General features: G+C 39.8%; 1 protein-coding gene across 2 annotated transcripts in view; it reads right to left on the bottom strand.

Annotated features, from left to right (window-relative positions):
• Positions 1-17,627, bottom strand: part of Nalcn (sodium leak channel, non-selective) — a 298,952-nt gene that overhangs the window by 110,890 nt on the left and 170,435 nt on the right. For both annotated transcript variants that reach the window (XM_059274302.1, XM_059274303.1), the window contains one exon: positions 16,588-16,725. In XM_059274302.1, the coding sequence (XP_059130285.1) occupies positions 16,588-16,725 (138 nt within the window). The remainder of the gene's footprint in view (positions 1-16,587; positions 16,726-17,627) is intronic.

The raw sequence follows: 17,627 nt of genomic DNA, 5'->3' as shown, positions 1-17,627 counted from the left end.
TGCACTATGAATCATTGCATAGACACTTTAAGGTGTTTGTCACAAACACAGGGCAGGAAATATAAAAATTCACATAAATAATAAAAACATTAATTTACTTCAGGAAGGAAATTTAATAAGGAAGTTACAATTATTTTAATTTAAAAACATATCTGAAACTAACCTAAGAAAAATATCTAAACTAATGATTAAAAGCTTAGTATGTAAAGGTGCTATAATGATGTAATCCTGGAAATGACATCTAAATTTTTATAAGTAGCTAATAAAATTACAGAGAACTCAATGATCAGATTCATATTGATGTTAGAGATTTCCATGGTGGGAAGTAGTCTCAAAGGTGTCCCATAGTGCTGCTGTTAGCTGCAAATGATGTGTGCTGTAGCCTCACACATTGAACATGGAACCAGAAGGTTACAGAAAAGAGGCAATAAAAGGCAATGTCATTTTTCCCTACTCTTTCTTGGATCAGTGGTTCAGGTGGAAGCCAGATGCCAAGATGTCAGGGAAGCACCATGAAAAATCCCTTCTGCTGATTAACTTAGACATCTTGCCTGCAGACAACAAGAAACCTTCCAACACTCTTGTGAGAGACTGTCTTGGAGGCAGATGCTCAAGTCTTCTAGGTGACCACAGCCCCAGACATCTTGATTGTAACCTAAGGAGACACTGAACCAGACCCAAGCAAGCCTGTTCCAGTTCCCAGTTGAGAGACACTATTCAAGACAATAAAGGTTTCTTTGTTAGTAAGTTCCCAGCATGTGGATAATTTGTGATATAGCATTGGGTAACAACAACTCATGAGATTATTATGCAGAATTTAGTAGCTCACTCTGTCCTAGGTTTAATGAATGGAAAGCAAGGTGGGTGGTGAGGCTGTGATAGGAGATGACTGGCTTGGAACTAGTGCCACCATGCTTCCTTACTGTAGGAGATTATTGGCTTAGGACTGGTGCCACCATGCTTCCTTACTGTAGGAGATGATTGGCTTAGGACTGGTGCCACCATGCTTCCTTATTGTAGGAGATGATTGGCTTAAAACTGGTGCTACCATGCTTCCTTATTGTAGGAGATGATTGGCTTAGTAGTAGTGCCACCATGCTTCCTTACTGTAGCCTCATTTTTGAGGAGCCTAACAGAACTTGAACACAGTTCAGAGTGGTCCAGACCAGAGGCTTTTCCTGATGTCACCATGTTTGGCCCACCCATGTGTTTAGGTCAGGCTCACTTGTGAGTCACCATTGTCCTAAACTGGGCATCCCACAGTTTACTCCAAGCTTAGTTCCTTTCCTGTGATCTTGGTGATGAAAAGCCATTTCTGAGAGGAATCAACATTTCACTGTATCCTCATGCCAAGATCTGAGGTATCTCTTGAAGCCTCCCAATAGTAAGAGATGCTTCACAGTTATGGTGGTAGGTACTTTAACAGGCCTCATTCCATATCTTGATTCAGCTGGGTTTCCTGTCTCCCCAGGAAACCTATAAACACATATCTAAAAGGGAAAAAAAAGTCCTTGATGGTGGTGGTGTTGGTGGTGTTGGTGGGGTCTATTCCTCTCATTTTCTTAAACAATTCCTTTAGAAAACAAATTCTGTTTTAAAAAAAATTTAAACAGAATTCTTTATTGATGCTTTGGAAATTTCACGTCTTGCAACCCAATCCTGCTTTTCTCTCAGTCCCTCTATATCCACCTCTAAACCTGAAGTATTCCCCCCCCCAATTAATTAAAAACAAAATGAACAAACAAAAGCCCCCCTCACTCCTCTTATCTTTCAAACACCTCTTCATTCTTCCTAGTGGCACTGGAAGCTATCAAGCAGTACACCCCTTCTGACCAATCAGCCTCACCGGAAAAACATGCATTGCTACGAGTCCTTGGTCTGGTTCAAGGCCTCTGAATTCTGATACAGGATCATTACTAGGTTCTCATGGAAACTCCTCTCGGATATCCTGTTGTTGCCCCAAGTCATGGAGATCCTGTGGTTATCATTCTGCGGGACCAGCCCCTTCACTCACTCCAGCAGGGGCAGCTGTTAGAGTGGGCCAAACCAAGGTCCAGGATGTGGGTCTGGGTGGTAGCTGAGTTGGTCGGTCCTGGCCACTGGGACCACCTCCCTCAGGCTAGGGGGAGAGTCATCACAGGGCCATGCTGAACCATTCCTGTCCCTCACCATCCCGGGGATAGCTGGCCCTGCTTGCTGCTTGACAATGCCACAGGGGAGCTGGTATTCCTCCCCTCCACACTTCATGAAAGAGCTGACCCGAGCACTGGGAGAGATGTCTCCATCCCTCACCACAAGTGTGGGAGAGCTGGCTCAGAAGGAATGGGCCTAGGAGAAAATATGTTCTTACCTGCACGTTCTTCACATTATTTTTGAGCTGTGTACACATAAAGTTACCTCAGACTCTTACTCCTTTATTACCCAGGAAAGGTTTTCCTAAGGACCTGAGATCTGTATCTTTGAAATGTAAACAACCACCAAGGACCTCAGGCTTCTGTCCTGGTGGGAGAACTGGAATCTACATAGGAATCCTGTTCCAAGCCATAAAATGGTTTGTCCTGGAGATAGGCAACTTTATTGTCTCTCTGGACATAGACAATCAGCACCACCTTGACAGCTACCAGGTAAAATTTAGATGAACTATATTTACCAAATAGTACTGTTGAATTTTCTTGAACATTTCCTATTTCTATTACTGGAACATGTTTGTGGTGTTGTGGTATAGAGGGTGGCATTTCTTTCTGCCTTTGCTATGCCTACTTGGTCACCTGAAATTCCCACCATGGCTTTGGTTCAGTGCTTCTTCAAGAATAAAACTGTGGGCCGGGCGGTGGTGGCGCACGCCTTTAATCCCAGCACTCGGGAGGCAGAGCCAGGCGGATCTCTGTGAGTTCGAGGCCAGCCTGGACTACCAAGTGAGTTCCAGGAAAGGCGCAAAGCTACACAGAGAAACCCTGTCTCGAAAAACCAAAAAAAAAAAAAAAAAAAAAAAAAGAATAAAACTGTGTTTTCTTTTTTCTCTCTACCACCTTTATGGAGAGTTTGGCAGCTTAGCAGATTTTACTTTTAATTATTCTCTAACACTAGCCAGATGGAGGACTATTGAAGGACAGTGAGGTTACTCTATTAGATTAATTTTGATAAACAGTTCAAGGGATTCCAGGAATGTATCAGGCACAGTCTAATTGGGACTTGGATTCAATATTGCTCTTGCAGTGGAGTTTATAATTGAATTGAGCAGGCATAGAGAGTACCTACATAGGCAAGAGCACTGTGGTTCAGGTGAGACCTGGGTTCAGAAACAGGTGCTATCTTATTCTGGGTCAATCACTGCCCATGGAGGTTACTGTGCCATTATTTGTAAGATGTTATGGCTATAATAGTAAGCTATTATTATTATTATTATTATTATTATTATTATTTTATTATTATTATTGCAGCTACCATTTCCCTCTATTTAACTCTCTACAAAGAAATTAGATGAGTGATCTAGACTAAAAATATATAGATATGTGAAAATAAACTCTCTTGGTTTTTCTATAAGTAAATTTAATGAGATAATAGTGTCTTCATTTCTGTTGATGGCTGAAAATGTAGTATTGTTCTACCAATGCAACTCAATTCTTGGGGTCTGTTATGTTAGAATATATGCTTAATTTCTTCAGGAGTGGTCTAAGGTCAAACATAGGTGAATCACCCGGCGTCTGATCCATTATGAAATAGATAAGGCATTCTTCATCTCCCATGGAGAGTATTGGTGATAATTTTTTGCAGAGGTGGAGGATCTGAGCTTTTGATCTGCCAATGTGGCCACCATCTCAGCTACAGAAGCTTAGGTTGAGTTTTGATTCCCAGTGACATCTTCTGTGTGGCTTCTCAGAGGTGCTGAGGCAAAATACATACATTTGGTGCCTTCCACTTGGACATTTATTCTATCATCATTCTAGAGGCCAGGGGTCTAACAGCTAGCTGTCAGCAGGATCATAAGTTCTCCAGTACCTCTAGGAAAGAATTCTTCTTTGCCACTTGCAGCTTCTGATGCCCCCAGGTAGTCAGTCACTGGCTTTTCTTAGAGCATAGTATCAGTCTTCAACTCCATCTCATCGTGGCCTCTTTTTCTCCCCAAGTGTTATCCTCTTCAGTTTCCCATAAAAAATATTTTTTAATGGATTTGGGATCCATCCAGATAACTCAGGATGATTTTATTCAACATTATTAATTAGTTATATCTGCAAAGTCTCCTTTTCCAAAAATTTGAGTGTGTTTGTTTTTATTTCTTATTTTTTTTAGGGAATATAATTCATATACTTCAAACCAGCTCATCAGAGTATGAATTAGACAGTAGAAAGAGCAGGTTGACAAGAAGTGATCATGGGTCATACTGACTCTTAACTCTCAGGATAGTTTAGAAGTTCTGCCATTCTTGGGGAATCAACGTGAACTTGTTCTTTGAGGGTATCTGTAGCTAGAGTTTTCCTGCCTGGCCCACAGTCAGGACAAATCTCTCTCACCTGCCAGTCCCACAGCCGCTCAGACCCAACCAAGTAAACACAGAGACTTATATTGGTTACAAACTGTATGGCCATGGCAGGCTTCTTGCTAACTGTTCTTACAGCTTAAATTAATCCATTTCCATTAATCTATACCTTGCCACACGGCTCGTGGCTTACCGGCATCTTCACATGCTCTTTGTCATCGTGGCGGCTGGCAGTGTCTCTCTGACTCAGCCTTCCACTTCCCAGCTTTATTCTCCTCCTTGTCCTGCCTATACTTCCTGCCTGGCCACTGGCCAATCAGTGATTTATTTATTGACCAATTAGCAACACACTTGACATACAGACCATCCCACAGCAGGTATCTCAGAAATTGTCTCTATCTAGACCTCCTAAGATTCTAATGCTGCCCAGCTGCTGATGACCCATGTGTGACCCTTAACAATCTTTCCCCTTAAGCTCAGGCAAAAATGCAGCTAGGTCTTGGCTATCCAAACACACTGATGCCAACACTGTTAGCGCCTTTGGTTGGGTGTACAGCTTTCCAAGGCAACACTTCTCTTCTTTCCTCTGTCACAGAGAAAATCATCTTTTCCCTAAAATAATTCAGGCTGAAATCTGTAACTGTAACAGAAGTGGAGTATGTGGCTGCACAAGGCTGAAGACTGACACCAGAGACTAACGGTTGGTTATTTGCATACCATAAATTTAGTGCTGTACCAGCTGAACATGTTGGTTTCTGAGAGCCTATTGGGATGGATGAGTCAAGGACATCTTAGTTAATGTGAGGCAATGATGAGGGCCCCAAGGATGCATTCAGAGTCGGTGAGATACCAACCTGACTTTGACAGGAAAAGAAATACGAGAAAGCCATTCCTTGAGGCTGGAGGCTGGAGAGCATATGGCTTACTCTGGAGGAGTTGAGTGGGTGAGTCCAGCCAGAACTCACCTTCCAAGGATGCTGGGGAGGAGTGAATAGAATCTGGGATGTGTCTGGCAATCCCATCAGTGCCACATGCTGAGGTTAGGGAATGCAAAAGGAAGTTATTAACACCACAAAGTGATGACCATAGTTTCTTCTGTATTGGGTTTTTCAAAAGCTTGGGGATCTTGTTGTGAGTTGTTCCTGTGTTTAATGCATCTAATGCAGCTGCTTCAGACTGAAAGTATGAATGAAGTTTGAGAGATTTGATGAGTCTGGAGATTAGATACAGAATGTTCTTTTGTTTAAAAAATACATTATATTTCATATGTTCTTTTTTAAAAAATATTTTTATTTTATAATTAATTTAATTTTACATGTCAGCCATGGATTCTCATGTCCTCCCTCCTCCCACCCCCAGCCTTCCCCCCCATCCACCCCCCATTCTCACCTCCTCCAAGGCAAGGTCTCCCCTGGGGATTCAGTCCAGCCTGGTAGATTCAGTTGAGGCAGGTCCAGTCCCCTCCTTCCTGCATCAAGGCTGAGCAGAATATCTCAGTATAGGCTCTAAGTTCAAAAAAGCCAGCTCATGCACCAAGGACGGGTCCTGGTCCCACTGCCTGGGGGCCTCCTAAACAGTTCAAGCTCATCAACTGTCTCACTTAACCAGAGGGCCTAGTCCAGTTCCATGGGGGCTCTTCAGCTATTGGTTCACAGTTCATGTGTTTCCACTAGTTTGACTATTTGTTCCTGTGCTTTTTCCATCATGGTCTCGATATCTCTTGTTCATATAATCCCTCCTCTCTCTCTCGCCAATTGGACTCCTGGAGCTCCACCTGGGGCCTGGCCATGGATCTCTTCTTCTGCTTCCATCAGTCACTGGATGAGAGTTCTATCACGACAGTTAGGGTGTTCGGCCATCCGATCACCAGAGTAGGTCAGTTCGGGCTTTCTCTCGACCATTGCCAGTAGTCTATAGTGGAGGTATCTTTGTGGATTTCTAGGGACCTCTCTAGAACTCTGCTTCTTCTTATTCCCATGGATTCTTCATTTATCATGCTGTCTCTTTTCTTGTTCTCCCACTCTGTTCCTGATCCCGCTGGGATCTCTTGCTCCCCTAAGCTCGCTTTCCCCGGGCCCTTGCCCTCCATTACCCCTCCCCACCATGACCAGTTTGCTCATGTAGATCTCATTCATTTCTCTGTTGATGGGTGATCCCTATGTCTTTCTTAGGGTCCTCTTTACTAGGTAGCCTCCTTGGAGTTGTGAGCTGCAGTCTGGTTATCATTTGCTTTACATCTAGTATCCACTTATGAGTGAGTACATACCATGTTTGTCTTTCTGAGTCTGGGTTACCTCACTCAGGATTATTTTTTTCTAGTTCTATCCATTTGCCTGCAAACCTCATGATGTCATTGTTTTTCTCTGCTGAGTAGTACTCCATTGTGTATACGTACCACATTTTATTTATCCATTCTTCAGTTGAAGGACACCTAGGTTGTTTCCAATTCTGGCTATTAAAAATAATGCTGCTTTGAACATAGCTGAGCATGTGTCCTTGTGGTATGATTGAGCATTCCTTGTGCTTATGCCCAAGAATGGTATAGCTGGGTCTTGGGGGAGATTGATTCCCAATTTTCTAAGAAAGCACCATATTGATTTCCAAAGTGGCTGTACAAGTTTGCATTCCCACCAACAGTGTAGGAGTGTTCCCCTTGCTCCACATCCTCTCCAACATAAGCTGTCTTCAGTGTTTTTGATCTTAGCCATTCTGACGGGTGTATCTCAGAGTCATTTTGATTTGCATTTCCCTGATGATTAAGGGTGTTGAGCAATTCCTTAAATGTCTTACAGCCATTTGAATATCTTCTGTTGAGAATTCTCTTTTTAGCTCTATAGCCCATTTTTTAATTGGACTGTTGGGTATTTTGATGTCTAATTTCTTGAGTTCTTTATATATTCTGGATATCAGCCCTCTGTCAGATGTGGGGTTGGTGAAGATCTTTTCTTATTCTGTAGGCTGTCATTTTGTCTTATTGACCATTTCTGTTGCCCTACAACAGCTTCTCAGTTTCAAGAGGTCCCATTTATTAATTGTTTCTCTCAGTGTCTGTGCTACTGGTGTTGTATTTAGGAAGTGATCTCCGGTGCCAGTGCATTCAGGATTATTTCCTACTTTCTCTTCTATCTGGTTTAGAGTAACTGGATTTATGTTGAGATCTTTCATCCACTTGGACTTAAGTTTTGTGCATGGTGACAGATATGTATCTATTTGCAGTCTTCTACATATTGACATCCAGTTATGCCAGCACCATTTGTTGAAGATGCTTTCTTTTTTTCCATATGTTCTTAAAATACATTATATTTCATATATTCTTCTTAGAGGAAAAGGTTGCCCTCAGAACAGAAAAAGCTGAGATAGATGGGGGCTATGTACTTTCTCCTTGCAGACCCAAGGTTGATTTTAGTTTAGAAGAAAGGAGGCAAGACCCACCTCACAAAAGCTTTGGGTTTCCCAGGGAAATAAATGACAGACAAGATTGGTAGTAGGAAGCCCCAAGCATATAGGATTGAAAATAGTGTTGGAGAAGATTGTTAGCAATGAAATTAAGACTAGTAACAGAGAAAGTCAAAGTTTACTTCAAGTTAGCATGAAGATTAATTTCATTCATTAAGGATCTTGGAACATTTAGATGTAAGTTCAATTAGCATAACACTCCGGTGGCAAAGGAAAAACCAGAGGATATCAGAAAGGAAATCGAGTATCATGTGAGGCCTAGGCTTCCCCTAAAGCTCAGTTTCATTTTGACATGGGCTCTTGTTCCTAGTGTAAAGGTCTCTGATAAGATGATGAAGTCTGGACTGAGAATAGTCTCTTTGGAAGAAAGATGGAAAGTCCAGGAATCCAAGGTGAGCCCGCAGTAGATTGTAAGGAAGGGAGAATTACTTTGTGGTTCTTTTCTCAGACTCTAATAAGGTGACAATAACTACTGGGATGAAGAAATTGAAGTGAGGAGAGGCTGACAGCTTACTTTCTGTCATGTCTAATTTACCTTGTCAACAATACATCATCTTCCTACAAGCCCAGGGTGGAATTGGAAAGAGGGAACAGGCTGGCCTGGGTGTCAGCCATTTACTAACACAAGGAAGTAGAAGTCATGGAAATGCATGACATGTCCTAATTCTGAAAGCAAAAGCATTGCTAGGTTCTTGGGCATTTCTGTTTGTTTTATCTTTACAGAAAGCCGAGGTAATGCTCATTAACCAGGACCCATCACATCCACATCTCTGCTGACTTTCAGTCAATGTCCACTTACTAAGTATGAATACACATACTGTGTCAAAATGTTTTACATAGATGTTAGATGTGGCACATAGGACTGTATGAAACTGTTTATTGATAAAATAAGAATTTTTATGGGGACTTACTACCCTGAGCCTCAAGATCTTCTTCTTTTACATAAAGCACTATATGTTTCCAAGTCCAAATTATCCAATCAATCAGCTTTGTTACTTACATTCATATAATACTTCAGTTTAGAACATGGCTTATAAATTTAGATCACTTTAAAAATTATTGCTGTAATAGCAAAGTACAAGGTTTTTTATTAAATATCATTTTCTTTCTCTTTGTTAAAATACCCATATATTTTCAGTAGAATGCTGTTAGTTTACCTGGTCCCTTGTAACCAAGGAGTTCACATACATACAAGTTTTCTTTAATGGCTGCTTGCATGTCTAAACATGTCTATAGTGTTTGACTGTAGCAATATACACCATAGTGTTCACTCTGCTGTAGAACAGTTGAGTGGCTTAACATATACACACCTTTATTTTATGTCTACTATAAACAGTACGAATCAGAATTTTTTTTATGGAATTATAGACATTTGTGAGCTATCATGTGGGTGCTGGAAACTGAACCTGTGTTCTCTGCAAGAGCAGCTAGTGCTTTTAGCCACCAAACCATTATTTCTCTGGTCTTGCATGTCCAGTTCTATAGCTCCTTAAATTAAAATGCCTATTCCCAAGGTAATTTTTGCAGTGACAATAGCTTTAGTGTGGAGAATGGTACATATTAGGTCTCAAAGTCAGGGAAGACTACGAATTTCAAGGAAGTAGAGGCAAGGAGTCAGGTTGCTCATGGATGCACACTAGGGAGCGGCCACAGCTAGATAAAGATGGCAAACTTCCGGCTTCTTCCTTACCCTCCTGACATGAGACAAAGGCCTGGCAGGTTTTTTTCTCCTACCTATAACTCCCCTTCCCCCAAGTTCAAGGATATGTCTATCCAAAGATATTGACCTATCAGCATCTCTGTTTTTCTTTAAACTGGCTAATCCTAAATTAGAGAAAGGAGATCCCTATTCTAATATCTCCTAAGGGCCTTAAGACCCCAGCTGTTCAGTAGAGGCCAGAACTCCATCTTCTCTGCTTTGCAAAGGGTCTTTCTCTGTGTGTGCACTGCTGTGTGTGTGTGTGTGTGTGTTCTTACCCTAGTTAAAACCTTTATTCATTGGCTGATTGTATCTGGTCTGTCTGGAATATTCCTTGTTGAGACTTGTTTGGCTTGAGATTTTTCCTGTCTTTCAATTATTTGACTGGCAAAACAAACTTGATCAAAACCCTTAGACAGTAACAGAAGAGCACAACAAAATACTGGTGGAATTTTGAGCTTCCTGTTTAGTAGATATTTAAAGCTGTTTTTCTAGGTTTAGTGTTGCTTCTGTCCAAGTGTTTCCCAGATGTTTGGCTACTGTCCAATCCCTTAGCATTCTTTTTTCTCTGCCTCTTCCTTCTACTTCTTAGTGTCCAGATCTGCTCTGAGCTAGGCATTTTCTGTGGAATCACCTAAGCCAATGGTTTGTTACATTTGTGATACGTTTATATATTTATTTTATAAATTTATATACTTGTTAAATTTTATGCTTTTACAGCAGATAAACATTTACTCACACTAAATTTCAGGCAAATCCAAATAAATGATGAGAATAGCCTTGCTAATAAGCATTACTTCCTCAATTACTCTGTCCATCACTCCAGTCTGTTCATCAGACTCACTTTTGAGGTACCATGATACAGATACCAAAGTTTAAAGCTTCTTTTTAAAAGAGGCCAGATACATAATTGAGGGTGGATTGACTTGGTGAGAATTCTGTCACTGTAGCAACATACCCCGTATTGCTTTAGTTCTATATGTTGTGATCACTCTAAACACATTTCCCTTTCTCTTTTAATTTTGCTTTATGTTTCTTTTTACTTCTTCCATGTAACGTAAAGGTGGCCTTTTGGCTGAAATGTCACCATTAGTCTTAATTTTTCATCCATGGTGAAGTTTGTTGATGTTACTCCTCATTTTCTGTATATAACAGAAGCACAGCAGGAAACTGATACATGCCTCACACTTTGTGTTTGCTTTATCCTTTAAGCATTTATAACCACACTATCCTGAGCTTTCTTGTCATTTTCAGTATAAAACAATTTTACTTTTTATATGGGTCAAAAAAACAGTCAAATTTAATCAGAGTGGTATAAAATGGGGTATGTTCAACACAGACTCACTTTTAAATCATTTAATTTACGCATTCAAATGCACATCTCTGTGAGCAAAACATGACTATTCACAGCAAGCTGCCGCCACGGAGGCAAAATCAAGAGATTGCTGTGTTAATTTTGGCACTTCAAAGGTAACGAAAAGACCATCCACAATGAAGGCTTAATTATGTTTTCTCTCCTTTCAGTATTCACATCACATGGCTTTCTTTTGAGACAATAATAAAGGAGAAAAAAATCTTCAAAGGGGCAGAAAAAGAAAGTCTTTTCAACTGTTTAAACGTTCCATGGTTCTTATCCCCAAATCACCAGCAAAAAGTGGTGAAATGATAAATTCAACAAGCAGATGACAAAGTGCAACTACTTTGGAAAGAAATACTGAACATATAACCTGGCAGAAGAGAGCATTTAAAGGAACAATAGATAATAGTGATGCGTATGTCTTTTCTGTACACTGGAGCTTGGTTGTCATTGTGAGCAGACAAATTGGTGCCCCCAGGAACATGCAATGTCCTGGCCTGGTGCTGTTCCAGAACTGGCTGTAGCCAAATCTTGTTTTTCTTTTTACCTTGCACATGTCTGTCCCTGAGAAAGCTGGTTTGGGAACTCTCCAGGTTGGTGGCACCAAACTAATCACATGGAGTGAAAGACTAATTACTCATTAGAGTTTGCACATTTCTGTCAACTTTTCTCCCAAATTGAGCTAGTTGCTTTTTGTAACACTTACTAGAGGAAAAATATAATTTACCAAAAATTCTCATTTTAACATGAATTCAAGTTCATGGACAGATCTGTGAAATACAGAGTTTAACTAATAATACATTTCTCTATTATGTAGGCCCATTACCCCATGCACATGTTGATAGGTTGATCTCAAAACTGTCTGTGAAAGTAATAAGTGAATCAATAAGCATCGCCAGATTTTTGAATGGCTACATTTAAAAATTCTCACATGAGGTTGATGTGGAAGAACCAGGAAGCACAGCTGACCATGTGAGCACTGATCAAACAGCAAGAAACTTGGTGCCATGTCTTTAAACTAGTCCTTGAATGACCGGTATTAAATGTTTGTTGATGAGTTTGTGTTGACTAGTGATAATTTCTGAGTAGTTGGAAGACCTAACTAGTTTTGGTGGAACCAGGACCTATCCCAGGTACATGAACTGACTTTTTAGAGCCCATTCCCTATGGTGGGATGCCTGACTCAGCCTTGATGTAGTGGGGAGGGGCTTAGTCCTGCTCCAACTTGGTATGGCAGCCTGTGTTGACTAACCAAGGGAGGCCTTACCCCTTATGAGGAGTGAATGGGGGGGAGGGAAGGAAGGAGGTGAGAGGGAATGGGAGAAGGTAAGGGAGGGGAAACAGTTGTTGGTATGTAAAATGGAAAAAAATTGAATTAAAAAAATCTTTCCATTTTAACCCTTTCACATATAATTGTAGAGACTCAGTAACACCATGCTAAGTGAGTCAGGACTAACCTGATAATAACCTAACACTTTAGTGTCACCCTAAGAGTATTCAGATAAGGAAAAACAGTGGCTGATCTTGTCTTAAGCAAAGTCTCTGTAAGATGGAGGAAGAGACTGGACTATCTAGAATTTTGAGATAATATATAAATGTTACTTTTGTTTATAATTTAGTGACAGTGTTTTATTTCACTAAGCTAATTATCTCATTAAAACATTATTTATAACATTAAAAGCCTAATTATTTAATCTTTTGCCATATATTTAATAACCAGAGAAACCCAAAATTCTCACATAATTCTGGTAGAGTAAATATAACTTGAGTTTTATTTAACCATTTAATGTAACATTTACTACATGTAAATTTTAAGTCAAGATGAGTTAAAGATCTAAGGAAGAAAAGTAAAAACTTAAATCATGAGAAGAATATACAGAGTCTTTATGATCTCAGGAAGAGAATGTTTTAAGCAGGAATTAAATATAAATATAGACTATGTTCAGAAATGATTGTTTTAGCCACATTAAAATGTATCAAAAGAAATCATAAAGTAACAAATTGGAGTAACAAAATATTATCAAAGAAGAGAGACTTGCAACAACTGCTACAAATGAAGTTGGTAAGAACAACCTAGCCCTTAAAAACACCTGTAAAGCAAATGATTGGGTGAGTCACCGAGAAGATGGCCAATGGGCACATAGGGAATTTTTTCCCTCAATATTCACAAAAATGTAAAAGTGCAAATTAAGGTAAAACAATGTACCATTCACTCACAAAAGTATCAAAACACTAAAAAAGCATATGCTATCAAGCATAAATGAATGTGAAAGAACACAGGAATTCTGAATTCCTACACTTTGAAGGGTAAATAATGTGGTCTTCTTTTAGAGCAGGGTCCTATCACTTTTCTCATGCAGTAAACACTTCAGGTTTTGAGGGCCATAAAATAACATCAAGGGTCTTATGTGAGTACCTAGTTATACAACCATGTAAAGATGCAGAAACCATTTATGACTCACAGGCTGTACAAATCTGGGTGGTGAACCAGATTTGGTATTTAGATTGGGAGATTCCTGGTCTAGAGCTATTGGGACAAGATCCAAACCTGGGCATAGGTCCTAGAGAAAGTCTCATGAGAATGCACATAGTGTGTGGATGTATTGTGGCACTGAAGCCTCAGCCTTTGGAAAACTGCAAGAATCTTTAGGGAACAAGACTAATAAACCAATGGACTAGCATTTGCTGTATATTCTAATGTCCTAGGAATTAGTTTCATGTATGTTAAGATGAAGAGAATATTAGCAATAAATATTGCAGAATCCATAATGAGCTTAATACATTTATTCTGAGAATCATTTCTATTAATCATGTCAGGAGAAGAACACATGACCACATATAGCTTGCTTTCAGTATGGTGTAAGACACCCATTGATAGCTGCCAGCACATGTGGAGCAGGGCCTTGTAAACTAAAATATACGAATAATAATCTTTTAACTTTACAGTACAAAACATATTTAAGATTATAACTTTAAATTTAAAACAGTATACACACACACACACACACACACACACGTGTGTGTGTGTGTGTGTGTGTGTGTGTGTGTGTGTGTGTGTGTTTTATAGATGCATATGTGTGGTAAATCTCTGCATTTCATTGATTTGAAGACATATTTACTTCTGCATTTCAACCATTCTAAAATAAGAATGAGCCTTGTCATTGGTCAAAGAATCCTCAAGAGTGCAAGGACAGCTAACATACACATGGAACTCTGGGATTTACTTGCATTAGGCATTAATATTCTTACTTTCAGGTTTGACTCAGTAGAGCTGTGAAGGAAGCTAACAGGTACATTCAAAGTCCCATTTTCAGTGACCAGTAGAACTAATTGGGTTTCTGGGTTCCCACTTCATGCTCTCGTCTGCACCACATTTACCAAACAGCTTTTTGTTGACACAAAGACTTTTCAATTCTTGATTGCTTTATAGATTTCAAAAAATTGTCAATAAAATAACAAATGATAAAAATTTAAAAATTATAATGAAAAATGGCAATATGTATTTCAGACACACATAAATCAGCACAAGAAAGGATGGAATGAATATAAGGTAGATTTTCAGGTTGATTTCCATACATTCTGCAGCTTATGCATCTTTGAGTGTGCTTAAGTAATAATTAATAATTAATGCCATATTTGGTTGCCCAAATTTTAGGTTGCCCAAAAAGGCTGGTGGAAGTTTTAACACCATCATTCATTCTATAAGTGATCATTGTAGAATTTTAGCTAAAAATTACTTTCCTAATAATGTACCAGGGTAGATACAGTTTCTTCTGGCTTTTACCCTTCATGACTCTGAGTTACTCAAATCTATATCTGAGTGTGATAATCTGCAATGAGGATAGCACACAGTTATATTATCTTAGTGGAACAAATAATTAGATTGATTATCAGAAGGCAGCTAGATTAATTATTCATGTGCATTTTTGATGTCCATTAAATCTCTCCTACATTTATCCTATGGTCAATAATCTTCAAGCTGCTCCAGTGCCAGAGTGATTTAAAAACATGGTAGGTGCTTACTAAACATTAGTAAAATGCATTAGTGAGTGAATGAGTGAATAACTGATAAATGAACAAGTGACACAGACACAGACTTAAACATGCTGGAAGGGAGGGTGCAAAAGTCCTAGAAACAAGGCACACATACCAGCACAGCCATACACGAACTCTGGAAGCCAGGCCCTATCCCCACTGTCCATCATTCTTAGCTCTCACGAATACCTATAAAGTCAACTCCATGTAAACAATGTCCATGCTATTTCTAGATGACTCTACCATTTGAACCCCTGACTTTGTAGTACTTAACCAAGTATCTTTGTTTTGGTGGGCATATGTTAGTCTTGAAAGACTTTGTCTACAGTAGAGGCCATTTCTAAATTATCACACATAACTTCTCAAGTACTTATTATTCCTAAATATTTAGAATTGGAGGACATTACAGGTGGTAAGTAGTTTGTTTTATTTGAGTGAGTCTTTTCTCAAGGTCCGACTTAATTTTGACATGCTCAATGACAACTTTCAACTTCATTATCTAAGGGAGCAACAAGCAGGCCTAAAACTTTAGCTTTTAAGACCAGCCAGAGGGTGAGAATATTCTGACAACCATTTAAACTTAGAGTGATATTAGGCAAATTTCTAAACTTCTCTAAGCCTCAATTTCATCATCAACTACTTTATAAGGTTTTGTTATCTGACTGTCCAAAATATCAAAACTAGCATCATAAAGTGTTTTGCCACATAATAAATAGTGGCAGTGGGTTTTATTTCATCCATTCTTGAAAAAGGATAACATATGGGCCCATGATTTATAACTGTTATTATAATATTATAGAATAAGATTAAATAGAAACAAATACATGATTTATAGATGCACATTTGGTAATAGGAAGGCCTGGGAATTACTTCTTCAGTGTAGAAGAGGCAGTATTTCATAGGTATCTTTCCCTGTTTTTAATTCAGTGAAAATAATTTGTCTTCTGTGATTGAAGAGAACAATCTATATGAGTGACAGAATCCAATCTTTCCTGAATTTTGGCATTCTGTTTTCTTGTGCTCCCATAATAGTTTGAGCTATGCTTTTATTTTGTCTCCTGTGCTTCACTGCATTGAACACAGTACAGAAACACCATGGATTTCTAATTAACTAACTGTACCCTGAGGTCTCCAGCTGCTGTTCTAGTTTAATTACAGCTGTGAAGAGGATGTTGTAAAATTGATAAGACCATTGCTATGTGATAAAACAATACAGCAATAATGTAGTTCAATTTTGATCTGTAGATGTGGCTATGTGTGAGTATGGAAGGTAGTTAAATTGATGTGTGACTATGAGGTTTCCATTTGCTTTGTTTTGTATTCCCCCATCCAAGCATATGTAACTGATGGAAACTATGTTGGTCTCATTTAACCAGACTGAAATATAATCCTCAAGAAGTTCTTTGATTTGTAGCATTTAGAATGGAAGGAATCTCATCCAATGGGATGGCTTTGTAGTTTTCTACTGACTTTTACTTTGAAATTGACAATACAACAAATATCTGGTGATGCTCATCCTATTAGGTGTATCAAGAGATAACTTAAAAGAAATGCTAAACTCACCAGAGTTGCAAAAAGATGATAGAGTATGAAATAGATGGCAACCACTGGTGCCCACATATGTCCTACAGCATTTAGAGTCTGATCCATCACGTCCACCCATCCTTCCTGGGTCAGGATCTGGAACATGGACATAAATGCCTATGCAGGAAAAAGAAATGGAGGGTTACACACTCCACTGACTCACAATGTAAGTTACACCTGAATGCAATTGAAATTAGCCATGAGGAGCTGGAGAGCTATCTTTGTGGTTAAGAGAACTGGCTATTCTTTTATTTTTTTATTTTATTTTACAATACAATTCGGTTCTACATATCAGCCACGGATTCCCTTGTTCTCCCCACTCCCGTCCCTCTCCCCTTCCCCCCAGCCCACCCCCTATTCCCACCTCCTCCAGGGCAAAGCCTCCCCCAAGGACTGAGATCAACCTGGTAGACTCAGTCCCGGCAGGTCCGGTCCCCTCCTCCCAGGCCGAGCCAAGTGATCCTGCATAAGCCCCAGGTTTCAAACAGCCAACTCATGCAGTGAGCACAGGACCTGGTCTCACTGCCTGAATGCCTCCCAAACAGATCTAGCCAATCAACTCTCTCACCCATTCAGAGGGCCTGATCCAGTTGGGGGCCCCTCAGCCATTGGTTCATAGTTCATGTGTTTCCATTCGTTTGGCTATTTGTCCCTGTGCTTTATCCAACCTTGGTCTCAACAGTTCTCGCTCATATAAACTCTCCTCTTTTTCGCTAATTGGACTCCTGGAGCTCCACCTGGGGCCTAGCCGTGGATCTCTGCATCCAGTTCCCTCAGTCATTGGATAGGGTTTCTAGCACAACAATTAGGATGTTTGGCCATCCCATCACCAGGGTAGGTCAGTTCGGGCTGTCTCTCGACCATTGGAGAATTGGCTATTCTTGCAGAGGACCCAGATTCAATTACCTGCACCCACATGGCAGCTCACACTGTCTATAACTCCAGTACTGGCGTGTGCATTGCCCTCTTTTGGCCCCTGGTGGCACTGCACACATGTGCACAGACAAAAACAAAGACAA

Source organism: Peromyscus eremicus, chromosome 9, assembly GCF_949786415.1.
Source record: "Peromyscus eremicus chromosome 9, PerEre_H2_v1, whole genome shotgun sequence".
NCBI lineage: Eukaryota > Metazoa > Chordata > Mammalia > Rodentia > Cricetidae > Peromyscus > Peromyscus eremicus.
This window is presented reverse-complemented; position numbering and strand designations above follow the sequence as displayed.